Below are 20,890 nucleotides of genomic sequence, written 5' to 3'. Positions count from 1 at the left end.
GAATGATCCAACCTGCCTATTACTTAGGGAAGTCTAGCCAGCAAGTATCACTGAGACTTCATAGTGGGAGAGACTGGGGATACCCCAGTCAAAAATGGGTAACATGAGATGTTTTGCCCTGATTCCTGTGGTTCTGAGCAGAGACTGCATCACCCTCACCCTACTGTAGGTTGTTCTCTGAGGAAAAGAGAAAGAGGACTGTGTCAGACTGAGGTTGGAGAGGTCCCCTAGGGCATGACGTCCTAACCAAATGGGCAACCCAACTCTGCTCGTCGGGGACCAACGGGAAGGGTCAGGACCTTTTGGGGATGAACAAGGATGTGTTCTTAGTTACTCACCTTGACAGTGCTGTCTACAGCTCCGGAGAAAAGTCGACCCCGGGAGACGGCCAGTGCAGTGACACTGCCCTGGTGTCGGAGAAGAGTCTGTGTGCAGATCATGTTGTCCATGCTCCAGACCTGAGGAGAGAGGGGGAAGAGAGAGCAATGGGCCCTGAGCTCTGACCAAGCACAGGACCAAACCTGGAGCCAGGGGCCATGCCCCCTCCCACTGGAGGCACTCTTAGAGGCTTCTAGCCACCAAGCCCAAGACACGTACCCTGAGTGACCGATCGTAGGAGGCGCTGAAGACTTTGGTCTGGTCTGGGGTTGAGATGACTGCCAGGGCATATACTGTCCCCACGTGGCCTGTTAATGTCCGCACCTGTTCCTTAGATTCAATATCCCAAACCTGGGGAAGAAAATGAGACATAAAGATGGTCGGAAGCAGGGCAATGAGCATCCCCAATGGCCCTGCCAGACAGGCCAATGAGCAGACATGGTGTTTGACAGACAGGTGGGCAGAGACAAATGAGATAGATGGGTGACCACAAGTAAAGATAGGCAAACACAAAGAGGCAGGTGCAGGCAAAGAGGCAGAGTGAACAGAAATAGCACTTTCTGCCTGGGTGCTCCCCATGTTGACCCCGAGGTCAGAGGCCCCAGAAACAGAGCCATGTCTTGAGAAAGCAAGGCAACTGAGTGGGTTGGCTGGGCCAGACGAGGAATGGCGAGGGTCCTTCTCTCTTACATGGATGAGGTTCTCGTAAGTCCCGCAGACGATGTGGTGATTTGTCACTGCGATGGAGTAGACGCTGCCCCCCGAAGTCTGTAGCACATGGATACACTCGAGGTTTCGGATGTCCCAGATCTGTGGCCGAGTGAAAGGTCAGGTCTCCATTTGGGGGTGTGGAGGTGTGGTTCTTTCCCAGCTCCCTCTCTTTCCTTAGCCACTTACCAGACACTAAACATGCCTAGGAAAAAGCCCTGTCCTGCTCATCAGGGAGGGATTTCTAGGCCTACCTCTCTACACGTACCATCCCAGGGCACGAGGGGAGCCCAGGGAGGAGGGCTGGGCAGGCCGAGGGGAGAGGAGGCTGCCGAACTCTGTTCAGGCTCTGCCTCTTCCTCTCCATTTCTGATGTAGCATAGGGCTGGAAGTTGCTAGGGGTGTGATTAGAGCAGCAGGTGCTGCTGCATAGCCCTCCTATTGGGGTTTCCGGGGGTGCCCTTGGGGATAGGCTTCAGTCTCTCTGCTGGAGCCTCCCCTTCCCTCAAAAGGGGAAAGTCCTAAGATACAGAGACAGATAATCTTGGGCACATCCAGACATTTGATTTCTGCCTCAAAATATGCAGTGTACCACTCGCTGTGCCATCTTCTGCTGCTGGGGTTTCCTCTATAGAACTACATCCTGTCCAGTGCCCCACAGGAGGCAGTTGCCAGGGATGAGACAGACTCCCACTCCCCAGCCAGCCCCTGGCCTCCCCTCTGCTGCAGGCTGAAAGCTGTGGTTCTGCACAGGAGATGGTAGCTGAGCATTGCCATGGAGACAGGCCCTGCTCCCTCCTCACAGTATCACAAATGGGTTGCCTCTGGAGCATCTCTCTCAGGGCTGGGGTGGGGATGGAAGCTTAGTTAGGCCAGGCCAGGCCCCTGCTTTAGGCAATTCCTGGTCTCTGGCCCTCCGGTCCCAGTACCTTGATTGTCTGGTAGGAGCCACTGTACAGGTAGTTCTGAGAGGCCACCAGGGCCCGTACCCAGTGATTGAGGCCTGTGAGCTCCTTCTTGAGCTTCAGCTCTGTGCCCACAATGTCCCAAACCTGCAAGTAAACAGAACAGCTGGTGACCAGCGGCCCAGAGGAACCTGCTTGCAAGTTCCAGTAGGCGAATGTCCACCAGGAGCCATCTCTGCTGACCCTCTAGCCCCCTCTCAAGGGCTGTCTCACCTTTCTCTTCCCTCAGACCTTCTCCCACCGGCTCACCCAAAGACCTCATCTCATACTTTACCGAGGCTCTGTGCTGAAAGCGCTTTTCTCCCCGCCTCATCTCAGTCCCCAACTCTTTCCTTTAGTCCAGTCCTTGATGAAGAGGTGGGTCTTCACCTGAAAGGCCAGCTCCTCTAAACACACCCCTGATCCCGACCCTGCCTGTTTTCCTGGGCAGAAATCCTCCACTCTCACTCCTCCTTCTAATATCCCATTTCTCCCATCTCCTGGTTTCTTCCCTGCTGTCTGCAAACATACCCTCCTCCCTCCCCACTGGCTAGCATCCTCTGTGTCTTTCCTTTTTCAGTCTAACTTTTTGAAAAACCATCTCTATTTGCTGCTTCCATTTCTATCATTCTCTCCTAAACCCTTTGCTGTCCAGCCCCCAATCTCATCACTCAGCTGAAGGTGCCCTCTCCAAAGCGGCCAGTGATCTTGGCCTTGCCAAGCCTAAGGTCCTCTTCTCCATGCCCGGCCTTCCTGACACTTTGCCCACCTCCTCTTCCGGGGGAGGCTCTCCTCTCTGGGCTCATGTGACACTGCTTTCTCTTGGTTCTCCTCCATGCCTGGCCATTTTTTCTTGGTTTCTTTTGCTGAATCATCATCCTTATCATATGCTCTAATCGTGGATATTCTCTCAAGGCTCTGTCCTGAGCCTTCTCTTCTCTCTACACTCTCTCCCTTGCTGAATTCGTAAGCTTCCATGGGTTCAGTGTACATGAATCCTACATCTATTTGTTCGGCTTCAGTCTCTCTCTTGAACTAAAATACAGTGTCACCAACTGCCTTTTGGACATTTTAAAAAATCAAATTAGATTTTTTTTTTCAAATGAAGATCTGCCTTCTTTCCCTGCCACCTACCTGTGTCTGTCCTTTCCCCCTCCCCTCATTCAAAAGGCCAGAAAAACAACCTCAGTTATAAACCTGCCCTATTGGATATTTCTCAAATTCGACTCACAAAGCCAATCCACTGCCAAATCGTGTTACTTCTCTCCCACATATCACCCAGCATCTCTTGGGGGTATCTCCTTCTCTTCACTTCCGTAACTACCTCCTTGGTTCAGGCCCTTACCTCCTTCCACCTGGCCTGCTGTCTCCCCCAGCACACCCACCGTGTCACCCCCTCTGAGCCCTTATCCCACCTCGGGTCACACAGAAGCAGCTCTGCTCGGCATAGAAAGCTCTTGACACTCAGTCCCTTTCGATCGTCCCATCCTTCTTACACATGCCTTCCCTCTAGCTCTCCTCTGTGGGCCTTTTCACTGGCTGCCCCCCGTTCTTGGGAATGCTCTCTTGTCACCTAGGACTCAAATGGATCCTCTATTTCTCTTGAAACCCCAAGCTGCTAGTGTTCCCCCTTTCAGAACTACTCTGCATTCATTTAGTATATACTGATAGATATGTGCATGTTGTCTCCCTGGTTAGAATATAAGCTCCTTGGGGCAGAGAGCTTTTCACTTCCCTCTTTATATCCCTAGTGCTCAGCACACACTGTCCGGCACATGGCTGTTGTTCACTTGTTTTCAGTTGTGTCTGACTCCCTGTGACCCCATTTGGGCTTTTCTTGGCAGATACTGGAGTGGTTTGCCATTTCCTTCTCCAGCTCATTACACAGATGAGGAAACCAAGGCAAAGAGAGCTAAATGACTTGCTCAGGGTCACACAGTTAGCACCTGAGGCCAGATTTGAACTCAGACCCCGGCACTCTATTTATGGCACCATTTAGTTGCCCCATGTGCCTGGTACATAGTAGGTACTTAATAAAGCCTTGTTAGATGATTGTTCTTATCCACATGGGTATATTTCTATGTATTATATGTGCGAGTGCCCTGCTGTCAAAAGCCACCATAAGGAATGCTGGGCAGCTGGAGCTTCAGGGTACTATGGAGGTCCAGCGGCCAGGGGACGAGGGGAAAAATGAACCAGTCTTTGGATTTGTAAGACCAGGCTAACCTGGAGCATTAAATTTAAAGACCCAAGCTTATGGGACGGTACTCTCCAGGGGTCCCAGAAGCAGCCTACAACTTCTGGTGAACCTGAAGGGCAGTCAAAAAGTCCTCTGAGGCTGGGCAAAAACTGGCCATCCTGCCTCCCCCTCTGTAGGAGAGCCACGTGGGTTGAGGCTGATGGAGACAGTACAGCTCTAGTGGACAAGGCATGTGTATCCTAAGAGCCTGGGCACCGTGGACATCAACATGCCGGGGGGGAGACCATTCGAGAGGCCTAGTTGTGCAGATAATGGCTACTTGTGTCAGAGCCACACACAGTGGGTACCTCTGCAGGTGCCACCATGTATGTGTGTATACATGCATATAAACATATGCATGCACATGCACACACCTACCCAATAAGGAAAGCAGACCCTAAGTGCAAAGAAGACTAGCCAGCCCATTCCAGCTAGGTTTCCTTTCCTCTTCTATCCTGTACTCTACCTTTAGTAATTTGCCCCCAAAGATGAAGAGGCCAGCCCTTGTGTCTCTCTCCACCGCTCTCAGTTCTTGTGTTCCTTCTTTAGCTCACTTCAAATAGAAGATGCTTTTTTCCAAAGGACTTTACTAGCACTTAAGGGAAATACAATAAAATAAAATGCATATAAAGAGCATAGAAGTGCTGACCTACACAGCATAGGGACCTTAGCTGAAGACAACTCTAATTGAGCCACAGAGACTGGCACAATTTCCTGGACTAACTGTGCTATCATCTACCTGGCATTTTAACCAGCCCTCCATTTGTGGTCAGCTGCCAAAATCCCTGCGTATCCTCTTCCTAATACCCAGACTCCTCTCTCTGATTAAATCTAGACCTCCCCTGACTCCTCCCACCAACTTCTGTGGCAGCCATCCCCACATACACACTGGGCACCACTTTCCACATTTGTACCTCTCTATCCACTTCTTCTATGAGTTATGGTCAGTCTCACATTCCTTTTCCTAGAGAAATATTCAACCAGGCACTGCTAGTTCACAATACTCTTTCCCCCAACCCCTTAAATTATACATGGTTCACGTTTGGCAGGGCCCTGAGGGACACTCATCTCCGACTCTCTCTGTACCTTGATGGCTTTGAGGGAACCACTGAAGAGCATGTTATGTGAGGAAACCAAAGTGCAAACAGGATTGTCATGAGCTCGGATGGTGTTGACCTTCTGCAGGTTCTGAATGTCCCAGACCTAGAGAAGGAAGAGACAGGAGCTAACTGTGACTCGGTGCTCTGGAGGGGTGTCTCAGTACTTGGGCTTCCAGCTTCCTGTTTTCCCTGGGGGGCAAACATGTGGGGAATTAGGCTCAGTCAGGGCCTGGTCCCTTCAGTCTCAGTGAATCTGAGAGTTGGGGCCCAGAAAAAACCCATCTCCAATCTAGGGTTCCCAAAGGCAAGAGCCCAGCTCCAGGAGACCTAGTCCCTTTATGTCCTTCTCAACTCTGGGCTTCTGAGGCTAGGAGTGTTAGGGGTGGAGACCGAGTACAGGTTTTTAAACTCGTTCCCAGCTCATCAGTGAGCCCAGGATGAACTTGTTTTCTATGATCTGAAATGAGCAGGGGCTTATGATGCTGGGTTCTGGCTGAAGCTGCAGTCAATGTTAGAAAAGGTGAGAAGGCAGCATGTTCTGGGAGGAGTACCACTGCTTTCTCTCTCAGGGAGTGGAGTGGGCCTGGACCCTTAGGTTAATAAGACAAAGGCAGGGAAAGAAGACCTGATGCCTTACTGAAACAGCCCCCTCAGGTGAGCAGGCCTTGAGGAATACCCATGGAGGCAGAGATGCAGAGCCTCTCCTGGAAGGTCCCTGCAGCACAGGCTGTGGCAAGGGTTCTCAGTATCCCTCCCACATTTGCCCTGAAGTCACTGCCATCTCTGGAGAACAGGACACCCAGCCCCTTCCCCACTCTCTTCCAGCCTGCCCCAGCCCTTTCTTCTGCCACACTCACAATGATGGTACAATCTGCAGATCCACTGTAGAGCTTGCACCTGGAGAATTAAAGGGAACAGCTGCAGTGACATGGGAGAGACCTCCAGCTGGTACACAGCTCTCAAGTGCTGCTCCCGTCTGCGGCCTCGAAGGCCAGGGTCAGCATCAGATGCCAGGACCCTCATGCTCTTCCTCAGCTCGTCTACACACAGGACCAAAAGGACCTTCCCCAAGCCTTGGGTTCAGTTTTCTCATCTGAACAATGGGAGTGCCCCTGCCTGTCATCCCCATCCCCGTCGCTGTGTACTGATGAATGTCTGGAAAACGTTGTGCAAATATGAGCTGTGAAGTAATTACTGTGCACATTAGCGCTGAATAAATCTGCAGTCTATGCACAGCAAAGCTGCTATCTTGGTAGCATCTGGCCATGAGTGGCTTGCTGAGCCCCTAAACAAAACACATCACAGGCCCCTCACTCACCACCCCACTTCCACCTGCCCGAGGGCTGCTCCCTGTGCCAGTGGCCTCACTGACCCAGGAACTTCCTTGGAGAGCTACCAAAGGCTTACGCCTCCATCCTCTGTACACTAGTGCTGATGAGCGCTGATCCCTCGCCCCTTACAGACTACAAACACCATCACGCATACGCAGAGATATGTGTGTGCATGCTGGTGAGAGCGGCCTCCTCCTCCACACTCACCCTTGTATACAGAGCGCGAGCACGATGCCATCGTGGCCTTCCAGGGTCTTCTGGCATTTGTAGGTCGTGCAGGTGTCCCACACCTAACAGGAAAAACAGGTCTCAGGCTGCAGACCTGGCCTGGACAGCCGCCCTGACCCCAGGCTGGAAAGTCAGCTGATGAGAGGAAGCAGGAATCAAAGGAGAGCCTGTCCTTTGCAGCTGTTTCCTCTCACTCCTGACAACAAGCAATGAGGCCCTAAGGTCCTCCCCCCAGCAAAGAAAGCAATTGCCCTCTAGAGAGATGAGGCATCATAGTGTGGAAAAGCTGACTGAGCATAAGAGTCAGGGGTGGTTGCTGTTGAGGTGTTTCAGTCACATCCGACTCTCCGTGACCCTGTTTGGGGTATTCTTGGTAAAGATACTAGAATGGTTTGGCATTTCCTTCTCTAGCTCATTTTACAGATAAGGAAACCAAGGCAAATAAGGTTAAGTGACCTACCCAGGATCACACAGCTAATAAGTATCCGAGGCCAGATTCGAATTCAGGAAGATGAGTCTTCCTGACTCCAGGCCTGGCACGCTATGCATTGTGCCACCTAGCTGTCCCAAGAGTCAGCGGCCCTGGGTTCAGATTCTAGCCAGGCAATTTACAGCCTATAGCCTATAAGACCGTAGCCAGATCCCTGGATCTCTGTGCCCCAATTTCCTTATCTACAAAATGAAGGAGTTGCACTAGGTTGTCCCTTCTGACTCTGGACCTATAATCCCCAGGATCCAGGGGCTCCTGGAAAAGCCCCTTCTAAGTACAGACCCTGCACTGGCACTCACTGGAAATGCAGATGCCCATTGACTCTGCAGAAGTAGGGCAGCATTTGAAGGCCTCTGTGGTCAGGGGTTCTAGAAAGGGGCACAGGCACAGAGGAGGCAAGGGCAGGGAGTATGAAGAACGTAATGTGCTTGGGTCCTGCCTGAGGCTTCTCAATCCTACCTTCAGGGAGCAGAAAGGCCTTTATGAGGGAAGGGGGGAGGGAGGGCTGAACTTTTGGTCCAGGAGTCTCAGAGAAAGAGGCCAGGAGACCCTGGCTGCTTCCCCCTCACTTCAGACACACAGGTCTGGACCCAGACACAAAGGCTTCCTAGTAGGGCAGTGAATGCTGGCATGGGAGGATCTGGCTAGAGAAGAACAGCCCAAAGATGTTTTTATTTCCTTATCTGTTTCAAAAACAACAGGCTGTGGGTGATTAGCAGCTGCCATCTCTTGCTTCACCCAGGGCTCTGTGCCACCTGACAGCTCTAGACAGGTTAGTGGTACCCTAGGAGCTCCAGTGTTCTCTTCTCCCTCCTAAATACTGTACAGGGTATGCTCACGGTCTCCCAAATCAGAGGGGGAAAGCACTAGACTGAGGCTAGCATGGCCATTGTTTAGGGAGGGTCTGCAAAACAAAATCCTTTCCCTGATGGCTCAGGCAAGTCCTGCTCCCAAAGCTCCCTGACCCCTGACAGGTCACCTTCAAGGCTGCCAGAGGCTGACAACCTTGTGTGAGCTGTCAGGGCAACAGGCTCAGTCAAACACACTTGGGAAAAGACAGCATTTGGAGGCCAGAAGAGGGAATAATGACATGCTGTTCCCCATCACCCCTGGGGCACAGGGAACAATGGGGAGTTCAGCTGCCAAAATGCCCAGAGCCGTTAAGACCCAGAGTGACAGGAGACCACAGGACAATACAACACCACAGTCAGGTCTGAAATTTGTGCCCTGGGGACACATGCTCGCGTTCCCAGGGGACCTAGCCTACCTTAATGGTTTTGTCTGATGAACCGCTGAAAAGCAGGTCCCCCATGGAGTAGACACAGAGACACCACACAGGGCCCTGGTGGCCCACAAAGGTCCCTTTGCACTTGAAGATCTGCTGGGGGTCATAGGCTGAGAAACAAACAAGAGCTGTGAGGCTAAAGGCCAGCGGCTGGTCCCTGCCCCAGGGTGCAGGTTCACGTTGGCACTGAGCTCTGCCCTGCTCCCCGCTAAGCCCACCCCGAACCTCAATAAACAGGGACCCTTGGGAACATCAGAAAGGTCTGAACCCTTTTGGAGAAAAGACAGATTGGGAGCGAATACTTACATCCTAGGATTCCCATATTTAAGCGGGCATTGATATGAGACAGCTCATCCTGAAAAATATGGGCAGGGAGAGTCATGATTCCTGCTCCTTTCCCCTCACTGGCACAGCGCCAGGGCCTGAGGATCAGCTTCAGACAAAGGCTCGCCTTATGACTAATATCAAGTAATTTCACAAAGGGGAGGCTTTAGCCAACAAATGTCCTGTAAAACGTCCTACTGCATGGGGATGGGGGAAGGATCCCATACTACTTGGAGCCTGCTAAATGTACCCGTGGGTGCGCATGCGTGTGTGTGTGTGTGGGGGGGGGCAGTGGGGTGCTGAGGCCCATCCTTGGCCCTATTGCTAGAGATCCCAGTTTATCACTTGGCCCCAAAGAAGGTAAAGCTCAAGCTCGGTCCCAAGTTTGAGTCCCCCTGGAATTTATGCCCAGACTTCTAGGAGCTACAGACAACAAAGAGTGGCCCCAAAGACCAAAGGCTTACATTCAACATGGATGCATCCCGTCGGAACTCCATGAGGTCTTCACTCAGTTTGCTCTGGTTCTCATCCAACACATCTAGAAGGAACAAGTCAGAAGGCATGGCCAGGATTAGAGCAAAGGTGGTCACTGCTTAAGGAAAGGGGAAGAAGGCGCCCATCTTCCAGGGAGGGTGGGGGGCACTCTTCAGCCATCACTTGGCTGCAGGTATTGCTGAGGTTACTCACTAATTCTATTTCACCCCCAAGGATGCTCAGGAATTGGAGCACTTCTCTCTCTCTCTGTCGTTGGCCCTGGGGCTAAGGAGATAAGAGGCCTCCCCATCACTCCCCAAGTTCTCTCTGCCGACCCAGGAGGGGTTCTCAGGAAATGCTCCACTGGGCATTGACTTGTGCGGCAGATGAGGCCCGATTCTGGTCAGGACCCAGTACTACTAGAATCTGCTTTCCTCCGCAGAGGCCCGGACTGCACTCCCGTACCAAACTTGAGCTCCAGGCTCTTCTCCAGCTGGTCAATCTTCTCGGACAGTTTCCCCAGCATCGATCGGAGGAAGGCGATTTCTTGGTCTTTCTGCGCCAGGGCCACATGCATTTCATGGAAACGATCATCTGTCTGCTGCAAGAACTCCTTCAGACCTTCGAACTTGCAGGTCTCCAGGTGAGTTTCATAGGTGTCCTGATTTCCTATGAATGTACAGCTGGGGAAAGAAAAAGGCATGGCTGGGCCCAGACCCTACGCTGTCTACGGATAAATATTAGCAGGACGTAGATAGTTCTCCCTGTCACACCAAGGGCTCCAGTTGGTAGCTGGAGTTACCAATATTCCCAATATTACCCACTAGCCTCCCCCCCTTCTATGAGCTCTCAGAATCCCCTCTTTAGCTTCCTTCCCTAGGGGCACGGAGGAGGCTTGCGTTGGCCATCTGGATGCTGGCAGCGCCGGCACCTAGAGTGAAGAATGTGCTCCAAGTAGCTCCTGTCCTGTTTAGGCTTCAAATGCTCCCCGATAGCTTGGAAGGCAATCAGCCAGGATGCGCTCCCCACTGGGGCTGGGGACGAACCTCTGTAGCTAGGTATCTTAGTGGATAGAGTGCTTGGCACAGAGTCAGGAAGACCTGAGTTCAAATCCCACCAAAGTCACTTACTAGCTATGTGAGCCTGGGTACGTCACTTAACTCTCAGCCTAAGTTTCCTCATCTGTAAGTTGGGGATAATTACTTCCTAAGGAGTTATTGTAAGGCTCAAATGAGACAGCCTAAGTAAAATGCTTTGTAAACATTAAATCAGTATGAAAATGCCAGCTCTTAGAACTACTACTATTATTAGGACCTCTGAATCTAGACCTCCCTCAAGGGACAGGCTTATCTTTGCCCTTGTCAGAGAATGGGTTTTAGTACCCTTTCACAGTCATCTTCATAAGCAACAGCTTCTTCCAGGCTCGAGGAAGCCAGAGGCCCAGCCAGGACTGCCAGCTGAGGCCCCCATCCCCAAGCCTTGGCCTAGGCAGGGTGGTCCCCCCACCTGCCAAGTGGCCTGCTGCAGCGCCCTGTCCAGGCTCGGCCCTGGCTCAGGCCACTCACCCATATTTGGAGTGAGGACACTTGATGTGCTCGCATTCTTTGAGATGTGCCTCCAGGTTCATTTTCAGCAGAGGGGGGCAGCTGGGGTTGTTGGGGCATCTCACAGGCCGGTAGTCACAGCTGCCTTCGTGGTCTCTGCTCAAGGACACGACAAGAATTTGAGCCCAGGGACTTGACCTGGGGAAAGCCTCACTTCCCCAGGCCTCAGCCCCAGAACATGGATTAGAAGTCCCTCCTGAAACTGGGCCACCAGCCGGAACTAGAGAGAGGTGTAAGTGTGGTAACAAATGGGGATATGCTGGCTATGAAGCTCCTGAAGGGGCTGGGCCAGGATGGGAAAACCTGCACCTTGGCCTCAAGTACAGCCCTCTGACTGAATCCATTTGGCCCTGGGAGAGGCCCACCAGGGAGAAGTCCCCAAAAAGGAGAGGCTGGAGATGGCCTCAGTCTCAGCACATGCCCCCAGGGTGTGAAGAATGGCTTCCAGGCACATTCACTTACTTCCTGGAGCTGAGTTTGATGGTGAATGGGCAGCCTCGGGGGTCGACCTCAAAGGTGGCAGGCTTTCCGCTGCCCACGGGGCGGCAGCCGTGCTTGCAGTGAACAAAGAGCTCGCCAATCTGCTCAGCCACGGCGATGTTGTTCACCACCACGGTCAGCTTGGCGTTGTCCACTGGGCACTTCTCTGAAGGGAGGGCGAGATGTGGCAAGTGAGGAGAGGGCTCCGCAAACAGGGAGCGGGTGACAATGGTATTCATGTGTTCTGTCACTGTGAGGGCTTTGAAGTTCCCAGGAAGCCAAGACCCGTGCCTCCCTGGTCAGACGAGTCACCGCCCTTCCAGGGAGCTGGCAGAGAAGCTAGTCAGGCCTGGGGCCTGGAGTGAGGGAGAAGCTTTGTGGGGCCGGGCCTTCCTTCTCTGGGGGGCCTCTGCTTGCCCACTTCCTTCCCACCCCACCTGCTTACAGTCCAGCCTGTTATGTGCTTCAGAGAAGCATGGGGGGGTACAGGGACTGCAGGGGCGGGAGGGGCGGGGCTCACTTGAGAACATTCGGTCTCCAGGGAACTATTTTCTATATTAAATCACCCCCTTCCTTATCTGAAGGAGAAGATAGGTGAACGGGCTGGTGCTACAACAAACAGAGTGCTGGACATGAATTCAGGAAGACCCGAGTTCAAATCTTGCCCCAGATACTAGCTACAGGATCATGAGCAAGTCATTTAAACTGCTTCCAGCCTCACTTTCAGTGGTGGGATTCAAACAAATTAACAACCGGCTCTCCATGGAACCGAGACGAGGCCCCGCCCTGGCTCAACCTAAAATCAGGCACTGGTTCTGCCGAAGGGGCATGAGCTGGCTGAAGCCCACCGCTGTTCAGTCTCCTTCTCAGTAAGACGGGGACAGTAACAGCACCTACCTTACAGGGTTGTCAGGATGATCGACTGAGACAATAGATGGTCACAGAAATGCTAGCTGCTACTATTATCCCCAGGTTACAAATGGGGAAACTGAGGCCCAGCAAAAGGGGCCTTTATCAACCAGGGTACCAGCATGGAGCCCTAGCAGGGGATGGCACAAAGACCCTGAGAGGGGACTCTCTCCTCCGCTCTTTCCCAGGGGCCGGCCTCGCCCTGGAGGACAGGTTTTCAGATCTGGGAGTCATAAGACAAAAGAATCAGGAAGCTAGAACATCTGTCCCAAGATCTCTACCTTCCCAAAAGCCTGCCTTGAGCCTCATTCAAACTTAGGTAAGGGGAGGGGTATGGGGCAGTGACTGGTCTCAAAGAGACTCTCTCTCTGAGGATGGAAGGTGGGATAGAGAGATGGTGGGCAGACCTCAAGGATGGGAAAAGGGACTGTCAGGCAGGTGAGATATTTGGCATCTAGGTCAAAGTTACTGAGCACCAAGCTGCATACTCCCTGACCCTGGGCTGGGCTGACATTCCTCCACCTGACCCAAATCATAACTGATCACTCCTAACACAGAATACCACCTAGAGGTGAGTCTCAGGTGAGGGCTCAAGCTCACAGCCGTAGTCACCTTCAACCAGATGGAATGAGAGCTTAGGGGCTAACGGAAGCACTGGGCCAATTTTATTCTCTTATTGAAACATCTAGCTATTTTAACCGTGTCCCCTTGAGTGACTGTCTGAAAGAGGGCACAGGTATTCCCAAGGATGTGGCAAGATGTGTGACGGCCTCCTGCCCTGCCCCACTACCCCCCTTAAAGGTGAACAGAAGGGCTGCAGAGGTTGCAGGGCATATTCTAGACCATTCTTGAGCCCCTGGCATCTCCTTTCCTCTCCATTCCCCACCCCCCTTCGGAAGCTCTCAGGCATCTCCGATTTGCTCTTTGGAATTTTAATCACAGCAAATCCCAAAAGCACTTCGCTGCTAATGGTGACAATTAGGCCGGAGCAGCGGCATCCATCAATAATGCCAGGCAGCTTAGAGAGGCGGCACCCTGGGATGCCCTTAAAAAGCCCTTCTCCAGGCTGTGAAGTTGGCTGCATTTTTGTACAGAGGAAAGTTAACAAACTGGCAGAGATACAAGGCAGGCTTGCGGAGTGTGGTGCAGAGGGTCGAGTACCTACCAGACTTTAAGGCACATCTTCTACAGAATGTGTGCTGTGGAGACAATGAAAAAGTGGGCTCACAACAGGACTCTCATTCAGATAGTTTTCAAAAGCTGTCAGTGTCTGATTCTGCCTGGACCTGGCCCCCACCCCCCAGGCCTGCGCCAGGGGCCTGCTACCTGGGTGAGCTCAGACCAGGAGACCTGGTAACTAGCCTGGCTCACACACAGACTCATGCTCTGGGAACCAGGGCCCAACCCCCCATGGTGAGAAAAGCACATTGGCTTTGGAGTTAGAAAACCTGAGCTTGCATCCCAGGGGTGCAACTACTATCTCTATGGCTCTGGGCAAGTTACTTAACTTCTCTGGATCTCAGTTTCCTTTTCTCTTACCTACAGGAGTTGGATTAGGGAGATATCTCTGAGATCTCTAGCCCTAAGCCCAATGATCCCACGGCTACTCCTCAAGGCCCAATCGGTCCCTGAATCACTAAAGACATGGATGAGAGGCCCTCGGGTGGTCTGAAGGCCACGGCCTGGCTGATCACTGTTGCTCTCAGCTCAGTGGCCTGGCTTGGCCTGACTCCCCTGCTGAAGAATGGTTTTCCTTTTGCCTTTCCTACCAGGACAAGGTGACCACCAGAGAACATTTAGGGGTGACTTGTAGAAAACACAGAATCTGCTGTGGGGGAAGTTATAGTAACCACAGAAGTGAACCTGTCCCCAGAACTACTCCCCATGGTGTCAGCACTGGTAATTCTGGTCTGGGGCCTGGAAGGCCGCATGTCCCTATCACAGCAATGCTACATTTCAGATATTGTGGCATGGTACAACAAAGGCAGCTGAACTGGCTGTCAGGAGACCTGGGATTTCATCCTGGCTCTGACCACTAACTGACTGTGTAACACCGAGCAGGTCATGTCCTTTCCCTAGGCTGGAAATGGAGAAGATGGTCCAAAATGACTTCAAAGGTCACTCCTAGCTCCAAATCCAATGACTGTGCCCTATTCTCCCCACTCCCCCTTCCTCCACTCCCATGCCGCCCCCTCCACCCCAGCCTAAGGCAGGCAGACTCTGGAGCCCACAATCCAGCTAACAAAGCCAGTCTTTTGCAGGTGGCAGGCTTTCTGATTTTGCTAGCAAATCTCAGTTCAGTGACTTGCCCAGAGGCACACAGCTGCTGGTGAGGGTCTGAGGTGGGATTTGAACTATACCACACTGCCTCTCCCACTGAGGATTTGGGGGTTGCAAACCCTGAGCAGAGAGAGAGCACAGCATGGTCCCACAACCCTGGTGCTCTGGGGTAGGGGGTAGGTTCCTTACCCCACAGGTCGTGATCACTGGGTCCTTGAACACACTGCAGCACAGCTGACAGCACAGCTTCACTGACGGCTGCTCCGCAAACACCAGAGGCTCCTAGAACCGAGATGAAAAGGGAGGCTGAGGACATTGGAAGAAAAGCCAAAAAGCTGCCTGTGCCCCAGGGTGAAGCTGGTGGTGGCAAACCTCCTCCAAGGGCTGTTCTCAGCATGCAGGTCAGGCTGGCCACTGCGGGCAGAGATGCCTCCCTGCCTCCCTCTGAGCAGGACCAAGGAGGACCAAGAATGAGGGGCTCAAGGAGAGCCCCAAAGGGACCAGCCTGCTGGGCACAAAGCACTGGTGGCCTGAGCTGTGGAAAAAGTGATCCTTGTACTCTTGCTAACTAAGCTACTGTGGAAGATTCAGGGAGACATTCCACCCATGTTGACAGGTTTGGAAGTTAGTGAACCAAGGTGGGTTGCTCAGTACATGACCCCCAAGCCAGACCTAATTGGTCAGATCCATTCTAAAAGGGCTATTGAAATCCTTTCGAATGGTTCATTTCCCTCAGAGGCCACAGGAGGGGAGAAGACACTGCCAATGGCCAGGTGACCATCGGTCCCTCAAAAGGACAAGGATCTGATTGAATGGGCAGGTGTTCAGGGAAGGACCACTGACGCCTTGTGCCAAATGCAGCCTTAGTATTCAAATCCAATCCAATAAACATTTATTAAGTGTTTACTATGTGTCAGGAACAGCACTTGGCAATGTGGACACATACATAAAAAGGAAATAATTCCTGACCTCGAGGAGCCTCCATCTTAGCACAGGCAGCCCCTTCACCACTGCCAGTCCAGTAACAATCATCACTCAGCTCTAGTCATAGTGGGGCTATCTCCCTCCCTCTGGAAAGACCCCCAAAGCACCCACAATGTGCTGCGTGCCACATGGAGAGAGGAGGTCCACAAGTTCAGGGAAGAGCATCTTGCTTTGGGGAGGGAGTCAGCTGCCTTCCCCCAAGATGGCGAGCCCTCTGCACACACAACTTCCTCAAGGAATAAGTATCACTCAAAGGCAGTTTCTAGCTAGACAGTGAACATTGTCCCGAACTCAGACGTCGCTCCTTCCTTTCCCCATCTCCTCTAAGGTGAAGGGCCAACCCTTCATGAAACCTTCCTCTTCTCTCCCCCAACCCTTCCAGGCCTCTTCCCTCTTGCAGTTTCACAGAGTATTCTGATTTTGTTTGGTTTCCCCCCCTGCATAGAAGTGCACTCTCCTGTGAGTCAGTTATTTATGTGCCTGGCTTCCTCTTTTAGTGGCCTGTAAGGCCTTTGAAAGAAAGGGTCTGGGTGGTTTCTACCTGTGCATCCCAGAGCTCAGTAAAGGGCACCTAGTGGGAGTTTTAATAAATGTCTGCTGGAAAGTAGATGCCTGCCAATTGGGGACCAGCTAAACTAACTATGATACCTGCCTGTAATGGAATATTGTCATGTTGCTGGAAATGAAGAATATGGAAAACTGAGAGGACCATGGGAAGGCTAAGTGAACTCTTGCAGAATGAAGTAAACAGAACAAGGAACACGATTTATACAGTGACAACAACAAAGACCAAAATGCCCAAACTGAATGCTGTGTGATTATAATGAACAAGCCTGGTCTTGGAGAAGAGATAAGAAAATGCACCTCTGTTCCTTCTTTGCAGAGGTGAGATACAATATTTGCATCTACTGTTGGTTTTGGTTGGTGTCTTGTTTATTTTTGCTGAACACTTAAAAAAATTTTTTTTCCTTTTTGTTACAAGGGATGGCTTACTGGGGAGAGAAGAACAGAGTGACATATTTGGAAATTAAGGTGATGTAAAAACAAAAGATGACAATAAAAATTAAGAACCAAAAAAGTATTAAAAACATGTGCTGAATTAAACTAAATCTGCTGAATTAAGGATACCACAGGAATGGCTGAGGCACCAGTTCCTTTCACTCCTCAGCAAAGAAGAGGCCAGTGCCAGGGTCATTAGAACAGTGACACTGAGGCCACAGCTCTTGGGTAAGAGATGGTTCTGCAAGCCTTCTTTCTCCACAGGAGAAAATGTCAGCCTAGGTGTTGCAAAAAGAATTCCTAGGTCTTGCAAATGTGGCTCCAGAGGCACAGATAGGTGAAGAGGGTCAGTGGAAGTAGGGCTGGCTCCCATCTACATTATATACAAATTTTCTGTGGGGTCTTATGGCTTTCTCCTGTACTTAGCATAATGTGGCAGAAAGAACATTAGACCTGGAGTCAGAGGACCTGGGTTTCAGTCCTGTCTTTGCCACTTATTACCTTTATGACTTAGGGCAAGTAATTTAACCTCTCTGAGCCTCAGTTTCCACATCTGTAAAAAAAAAAAGTTGGATTCAGTGACCTCTGAGGTCCCTTTTGGCTCTAAATCTGTAGCTGTCTGACATAGGCTCCAAGAAGTAAAAAGGGTACCTGCCTCGAGCAGGCTCAGGGTCAGGACTCTGCTACTACAGTGAAGTAGGGGACAGACTGAATCTGAAACCACTTTGAATTCTGGGAATCTTATGAATTCAGGGACATGAGCCAAGTTACCCCAAATCATAAATCTCCTGCATCCAACCAGGGTACTATGAAACAGACTAAGACAGAAGAACACCAAAGCCCAGGAAAATCACAAAGAGAACCAGGTCTGTGCAGTGCCATCTGCGATAGAGATGGGAATGCAGAGAGAAAAACACTATTGATTTCCTTGTTTAGTATTAATTCATTCCTGAGGTTGCCTGGGATATTTCTTCAAAGGTCAGTGAAACATTTCACTGGCTGAGCAGGGAAGGTGTAGCGTATATTCTTATGAGCATGCAGAGGGGGCAGCATTAATTCTCACTTAAATGCCTTGAGGCTGAGGACCCTGCTCCATACACTGATCAGGGGCCATCCTTGAGGGACGCAGTGCGCTATGGCAGAAAGGATAGGACATGTAGAGTCAGAGAACCTGGCTTCTAACCTTAGTTCTGCTACTGATGTTTGTGTGACCTTGTGCAAGTCACTTCTCTGGGCTTCACTATCTCATCTGTAAAATGAGGAAGTCGAGCTAAATGACCTCCAAGGCCCCCTCTAGCTCTAAATTCTATGACCAACTAGAAGAATATTGGCCCCCTTGGGTCTCCACATTGCTGCATGTGCTTCTCCTGACCCCTCCCACAACCCAGATACGTACTGGCTCTTCTTCCTCCTCATGCAGGGAGAACGTGGACCGTAAGGACATGCTGGATTCGGAATGCAAGGAGCGGACAGATATGGCCGAATCAGAGCGACGAGGAGTGTTGATTGGGGGCTGCAAAGGGAAGACAGACAGAAAGACAAGAGTCAGCCTCAGACCCTACCTCAGGAAATGTCAGCCGTGACCTCTAAGGCCAGGCCCCAACAGATCTGGTGCTCTGGCTCGCCTGGCAGCTCGGCAGAGACCTCCGTATCCTCCAAGGCTCTGGAGCCGCGGTGAGGCTCCCTCAAGTCAGGCAACAGTGAGCCAGGGCTTAGCTCAGATTTGGCTCCTGAGCCCTGCTGCCTTCCAGCCTGTGGTGATCCCCATAAAGGAAGGGATGTGAGTGTGATGGTGGACAAAGTCTCTCAAGCATGAGCACCAGTCACACGCTCACGTCAACGCACCAGGCTCCGCTCCACCCATCCCACTAGGGCCTACTTGTGGAAGCGCTGAAAGAGCAGAGTCCCTTGAAACAGAATCATTCCCCGAAGAAAGAGAAAGCACCCGGGGCTGACTGGCCCAGAAGCCGCAGCCCAAGAACTTGTTGTTTTACTCCCTATCTAACATCTGCCAACTTTCTTTGTGTCAATGGAGTGACTTCCTCCTATTCAATTCAATGAGGACACTCTTGGGCTGTTTCCTGCTTCCTGTGTTTAGTGGGGCAGTCCAAAGGCCAACACAAAATCCTGCTCCCACCAGTCTTTGGGGATGCGGGGGGTGGGCACGGCATGAGACAATCAGGCCCTTGCTACTGAAGTTTACTACCATCTGACCATCGATGGCATCGAGAGGGAGGTGCTAGCATGATCCTCAGAGCTCACTAGAAAGGGTTTTGCTGCCACCCTAAACCTGAGTTCTCTCCATCCTCCAAAAGGTCAGGCCAGGCCAGGCCATGAAAATCAGACAATTTGACCTAGTGGGCAGGCACATAGGGAAGGAGCAGAATAGCTGAAACAGCAAAAGACTAAATCTACAAACACAAAGTTGTTCTTTCTGGAAAGCAAGGTGATACCTTCTCCGTAGCCTGAGAAGGGCCCATGCATGCATGCCTCTAGTGGGGAAAGGGAGGGGGCCTGCTCAGGCCACAAACACTGCTCCACTTTTTCTGGAAAGCTCTTGAGGCTGCTTTGGATTGTTAAGGTCAAAGAGTTTCTAAGGATCCCATAAAAGACAGGATTCCTTCCAAGGCTGAAGGGACCTCTAGTGGCCACCCCCTCTTCAGACCTGACTGGAGCTAACCCATCCCTGACCCAGGGGAGCCTACATGGCTCATCAGATATGTCTCCAGAAACAGAGATGCCTGGACCTTCCTGTGTTCAGATGCTCTAATTTCTCAGGCTCAGAGTATAAGAAAAAAACAAAGAACCAAACAACTAAACTAAAGCCCCAAACTTGCCTGTGCTTAACTGAAATCCCTCCAGCTGCAGTACAAACCCATCTTTTCTCATTTATCCACGGAGGAGATGGAAATTGCTGCTCACCATTCCCAGGACAACCATAAACACATCTTCCCCCTGGGTGAATGTCGTAGTTATTTTTCCTGACAGAGAGGTCCACATATTCCAATTCCAACTCCATCAGCTTTCCCACCAAGCCCAGAAATTACTGCTAAGCACCGGGAGTGCTTGGGGACCTGGTCATCACAGGTCTTAGACCTTAGAATACAAGCTTGGCCTAGCCTTACTGGAAGAAGGGCAGTCCCCTAACAGGAGCTCAGAGCCCAGAAAGGAGAGAAGCTGAACTCACGATTACCTCTGCCTCTCCATCTAGTCGAATCTATCCTCTCCCTGGGTCAGCGTCAGTGAACACTGTTCAGTCTTGCTGAGCTACCCTGTACTCTAATCATTAAAAAAAATCAAAATAACCAGTGAGAGGGCAGGAGAGGGAACTGGGTCTGGGCTGAAATGTGAGCCCTCCACTACTCCAACAGGACGTGACCAGAGCAGAGCCAGTTTTCAGGGTGCTCCCAGCCTGCTCCTCACATGGAGGGCTGCCACGTTCATTCTGTACCCTGTGTGCTCAACAGGGCTGCCAGATCCCGCCAATACCCTCCCACCACTCAGAAATGCTTCAAATAGCTTTTCCTTTATTATCTTTGCATGGAAACACCACAAGAGGAATGAGAGTGGAAAGTTTAAGGAAATGAGTCAAAACATCCTAACGGGCAATGGAAAACCAGGAGAGACACAGAGAACAGATCCAAACCACAGCAAGAGGCCAAGTACAACTTCCAAAAAACGGGGAGAGCGGCCAAGCCAGTTGGCCTACAGCTCTGTCACTGCCGTTTGTGTGCCTGAGCCATGGGAAACTAGGGTGGGGAGAGTGTGGCAGGGAAACCAGGTCCCAAGAGGCTCCTAGGATGAGGCTCCTGCCTGGGGAAGCATTAAGTACATATTTATTAATAGAGTAACTTTCCCTGATGGAATGGAAGCACCTTGAGGTCAGGGACTGTTTCACTTCTGCCTATATATCTCAGGTGCCTAGCACAGTGCTTAGAACGGAGCAAGTGTTTACTAAAGCTTAGAGGAGGACAAACTGGGTGCCTGGAGCTTCCTGAGGAAAGGAGGCTGGGAGCAGAGCAGAGCTCTGGAAGCCAGGGTGGCCATGTGGAGGAGGCAGTGGAATGAAGGCTCCTATTTCGTGCCTGGGGAGTCTGGAAGACAAATGCCAAGCTGCTGCTGCAGCCCTTGGT

At 51.5% G+C, this 20,890-nt stretch overlaps 1 protein-coding gene across 7 annotated transcripts in view; it reads right to left on the bottom strand.

Moving 5' to 3' along the window:
• The window catches only part of TRAF7 (TNF receptor associated factor 7), a 57,276-nt gene that overhangs the window by 844 nt on the left and 35,542 nt on the right, over positions 1-20,890 (bottom strand). For all 7 annotated transcript variants that reach the window (XM_036738314.1, XM_036738312.1, XM_036738315.1 and 4 more), the window contains 16 exons: positions 18,154-18,270; positions 14,964-15,056; positions 13,660-13,693; positions 11,568-11,751; positions 11,067-11,201; positions 9,967-10,184; positions 9,492-9,565; positions 9,010-9,058; positions 8,686-8,813; positions 6,908-6,990; positions 6,227-6,266; positions 5,356-5,472; positions 2,016-2,138; positions 1,069-1,188; positions 598-729; positions 339-458 (listed from right to left, as the gene is read on the bottom strand). In XM_036738314.1, the coding sequence (XP_036594209.1) occupies positions 339-458; positions 598-729; positions 1,069-1,188; positions 2,016-2,138; positions 5,356-5,472; positions 6,227-6,266; positions 6,908-6,990; positions 8,686-8,813; positions 9,010-9,058; positions 9,492-9,565; positions 9,967-10,184; positions 11,067-11,201; positions 11,568-11,751; positions 13,660-13,693; positions 14,964-15,056; positions 18,154-18,270 (1,767 nt within the window). The remainder of the gene's footprint in view (positions 1-338; positions 459-597; positions 730-1,068; positions 1,189-2,015; positions 2,139-5,355; positions 5,473-6,226; positions 6,267-6,907; positions 6,991-8,685; positions 8,814-9,009; positions 9,059-9,491; positions 9,566-9,966; positions 10,185-11,066; positions 11,202-11,567; positions 11,752-13,659; positions 13,694-14,963; positions 15,057-18,153; positions 18,271-20,890) is intronic.

Source organism: Trichosurus vulpecula, chromosome 9 (assembly GCF_011100635.1).
Source record: "Trichosurus vulpecula isolate mTriVul1 chromosome 9, mTriVul1.pri, whole genome shotgun sequence".
In the NCBI taxonomy this organism is placed as follows: domain Eukaryota; kingdom Metazoa; phylum Chordata; class Mammalia; order Diprotodontia; family Phalangeridae; genus Trichosurus; species Trichosurus vulpecula.
Note: the sequence above shows the minus strand (reverse complement) of the source record. Positions and strands in the feature narration are given on the sequence as shown.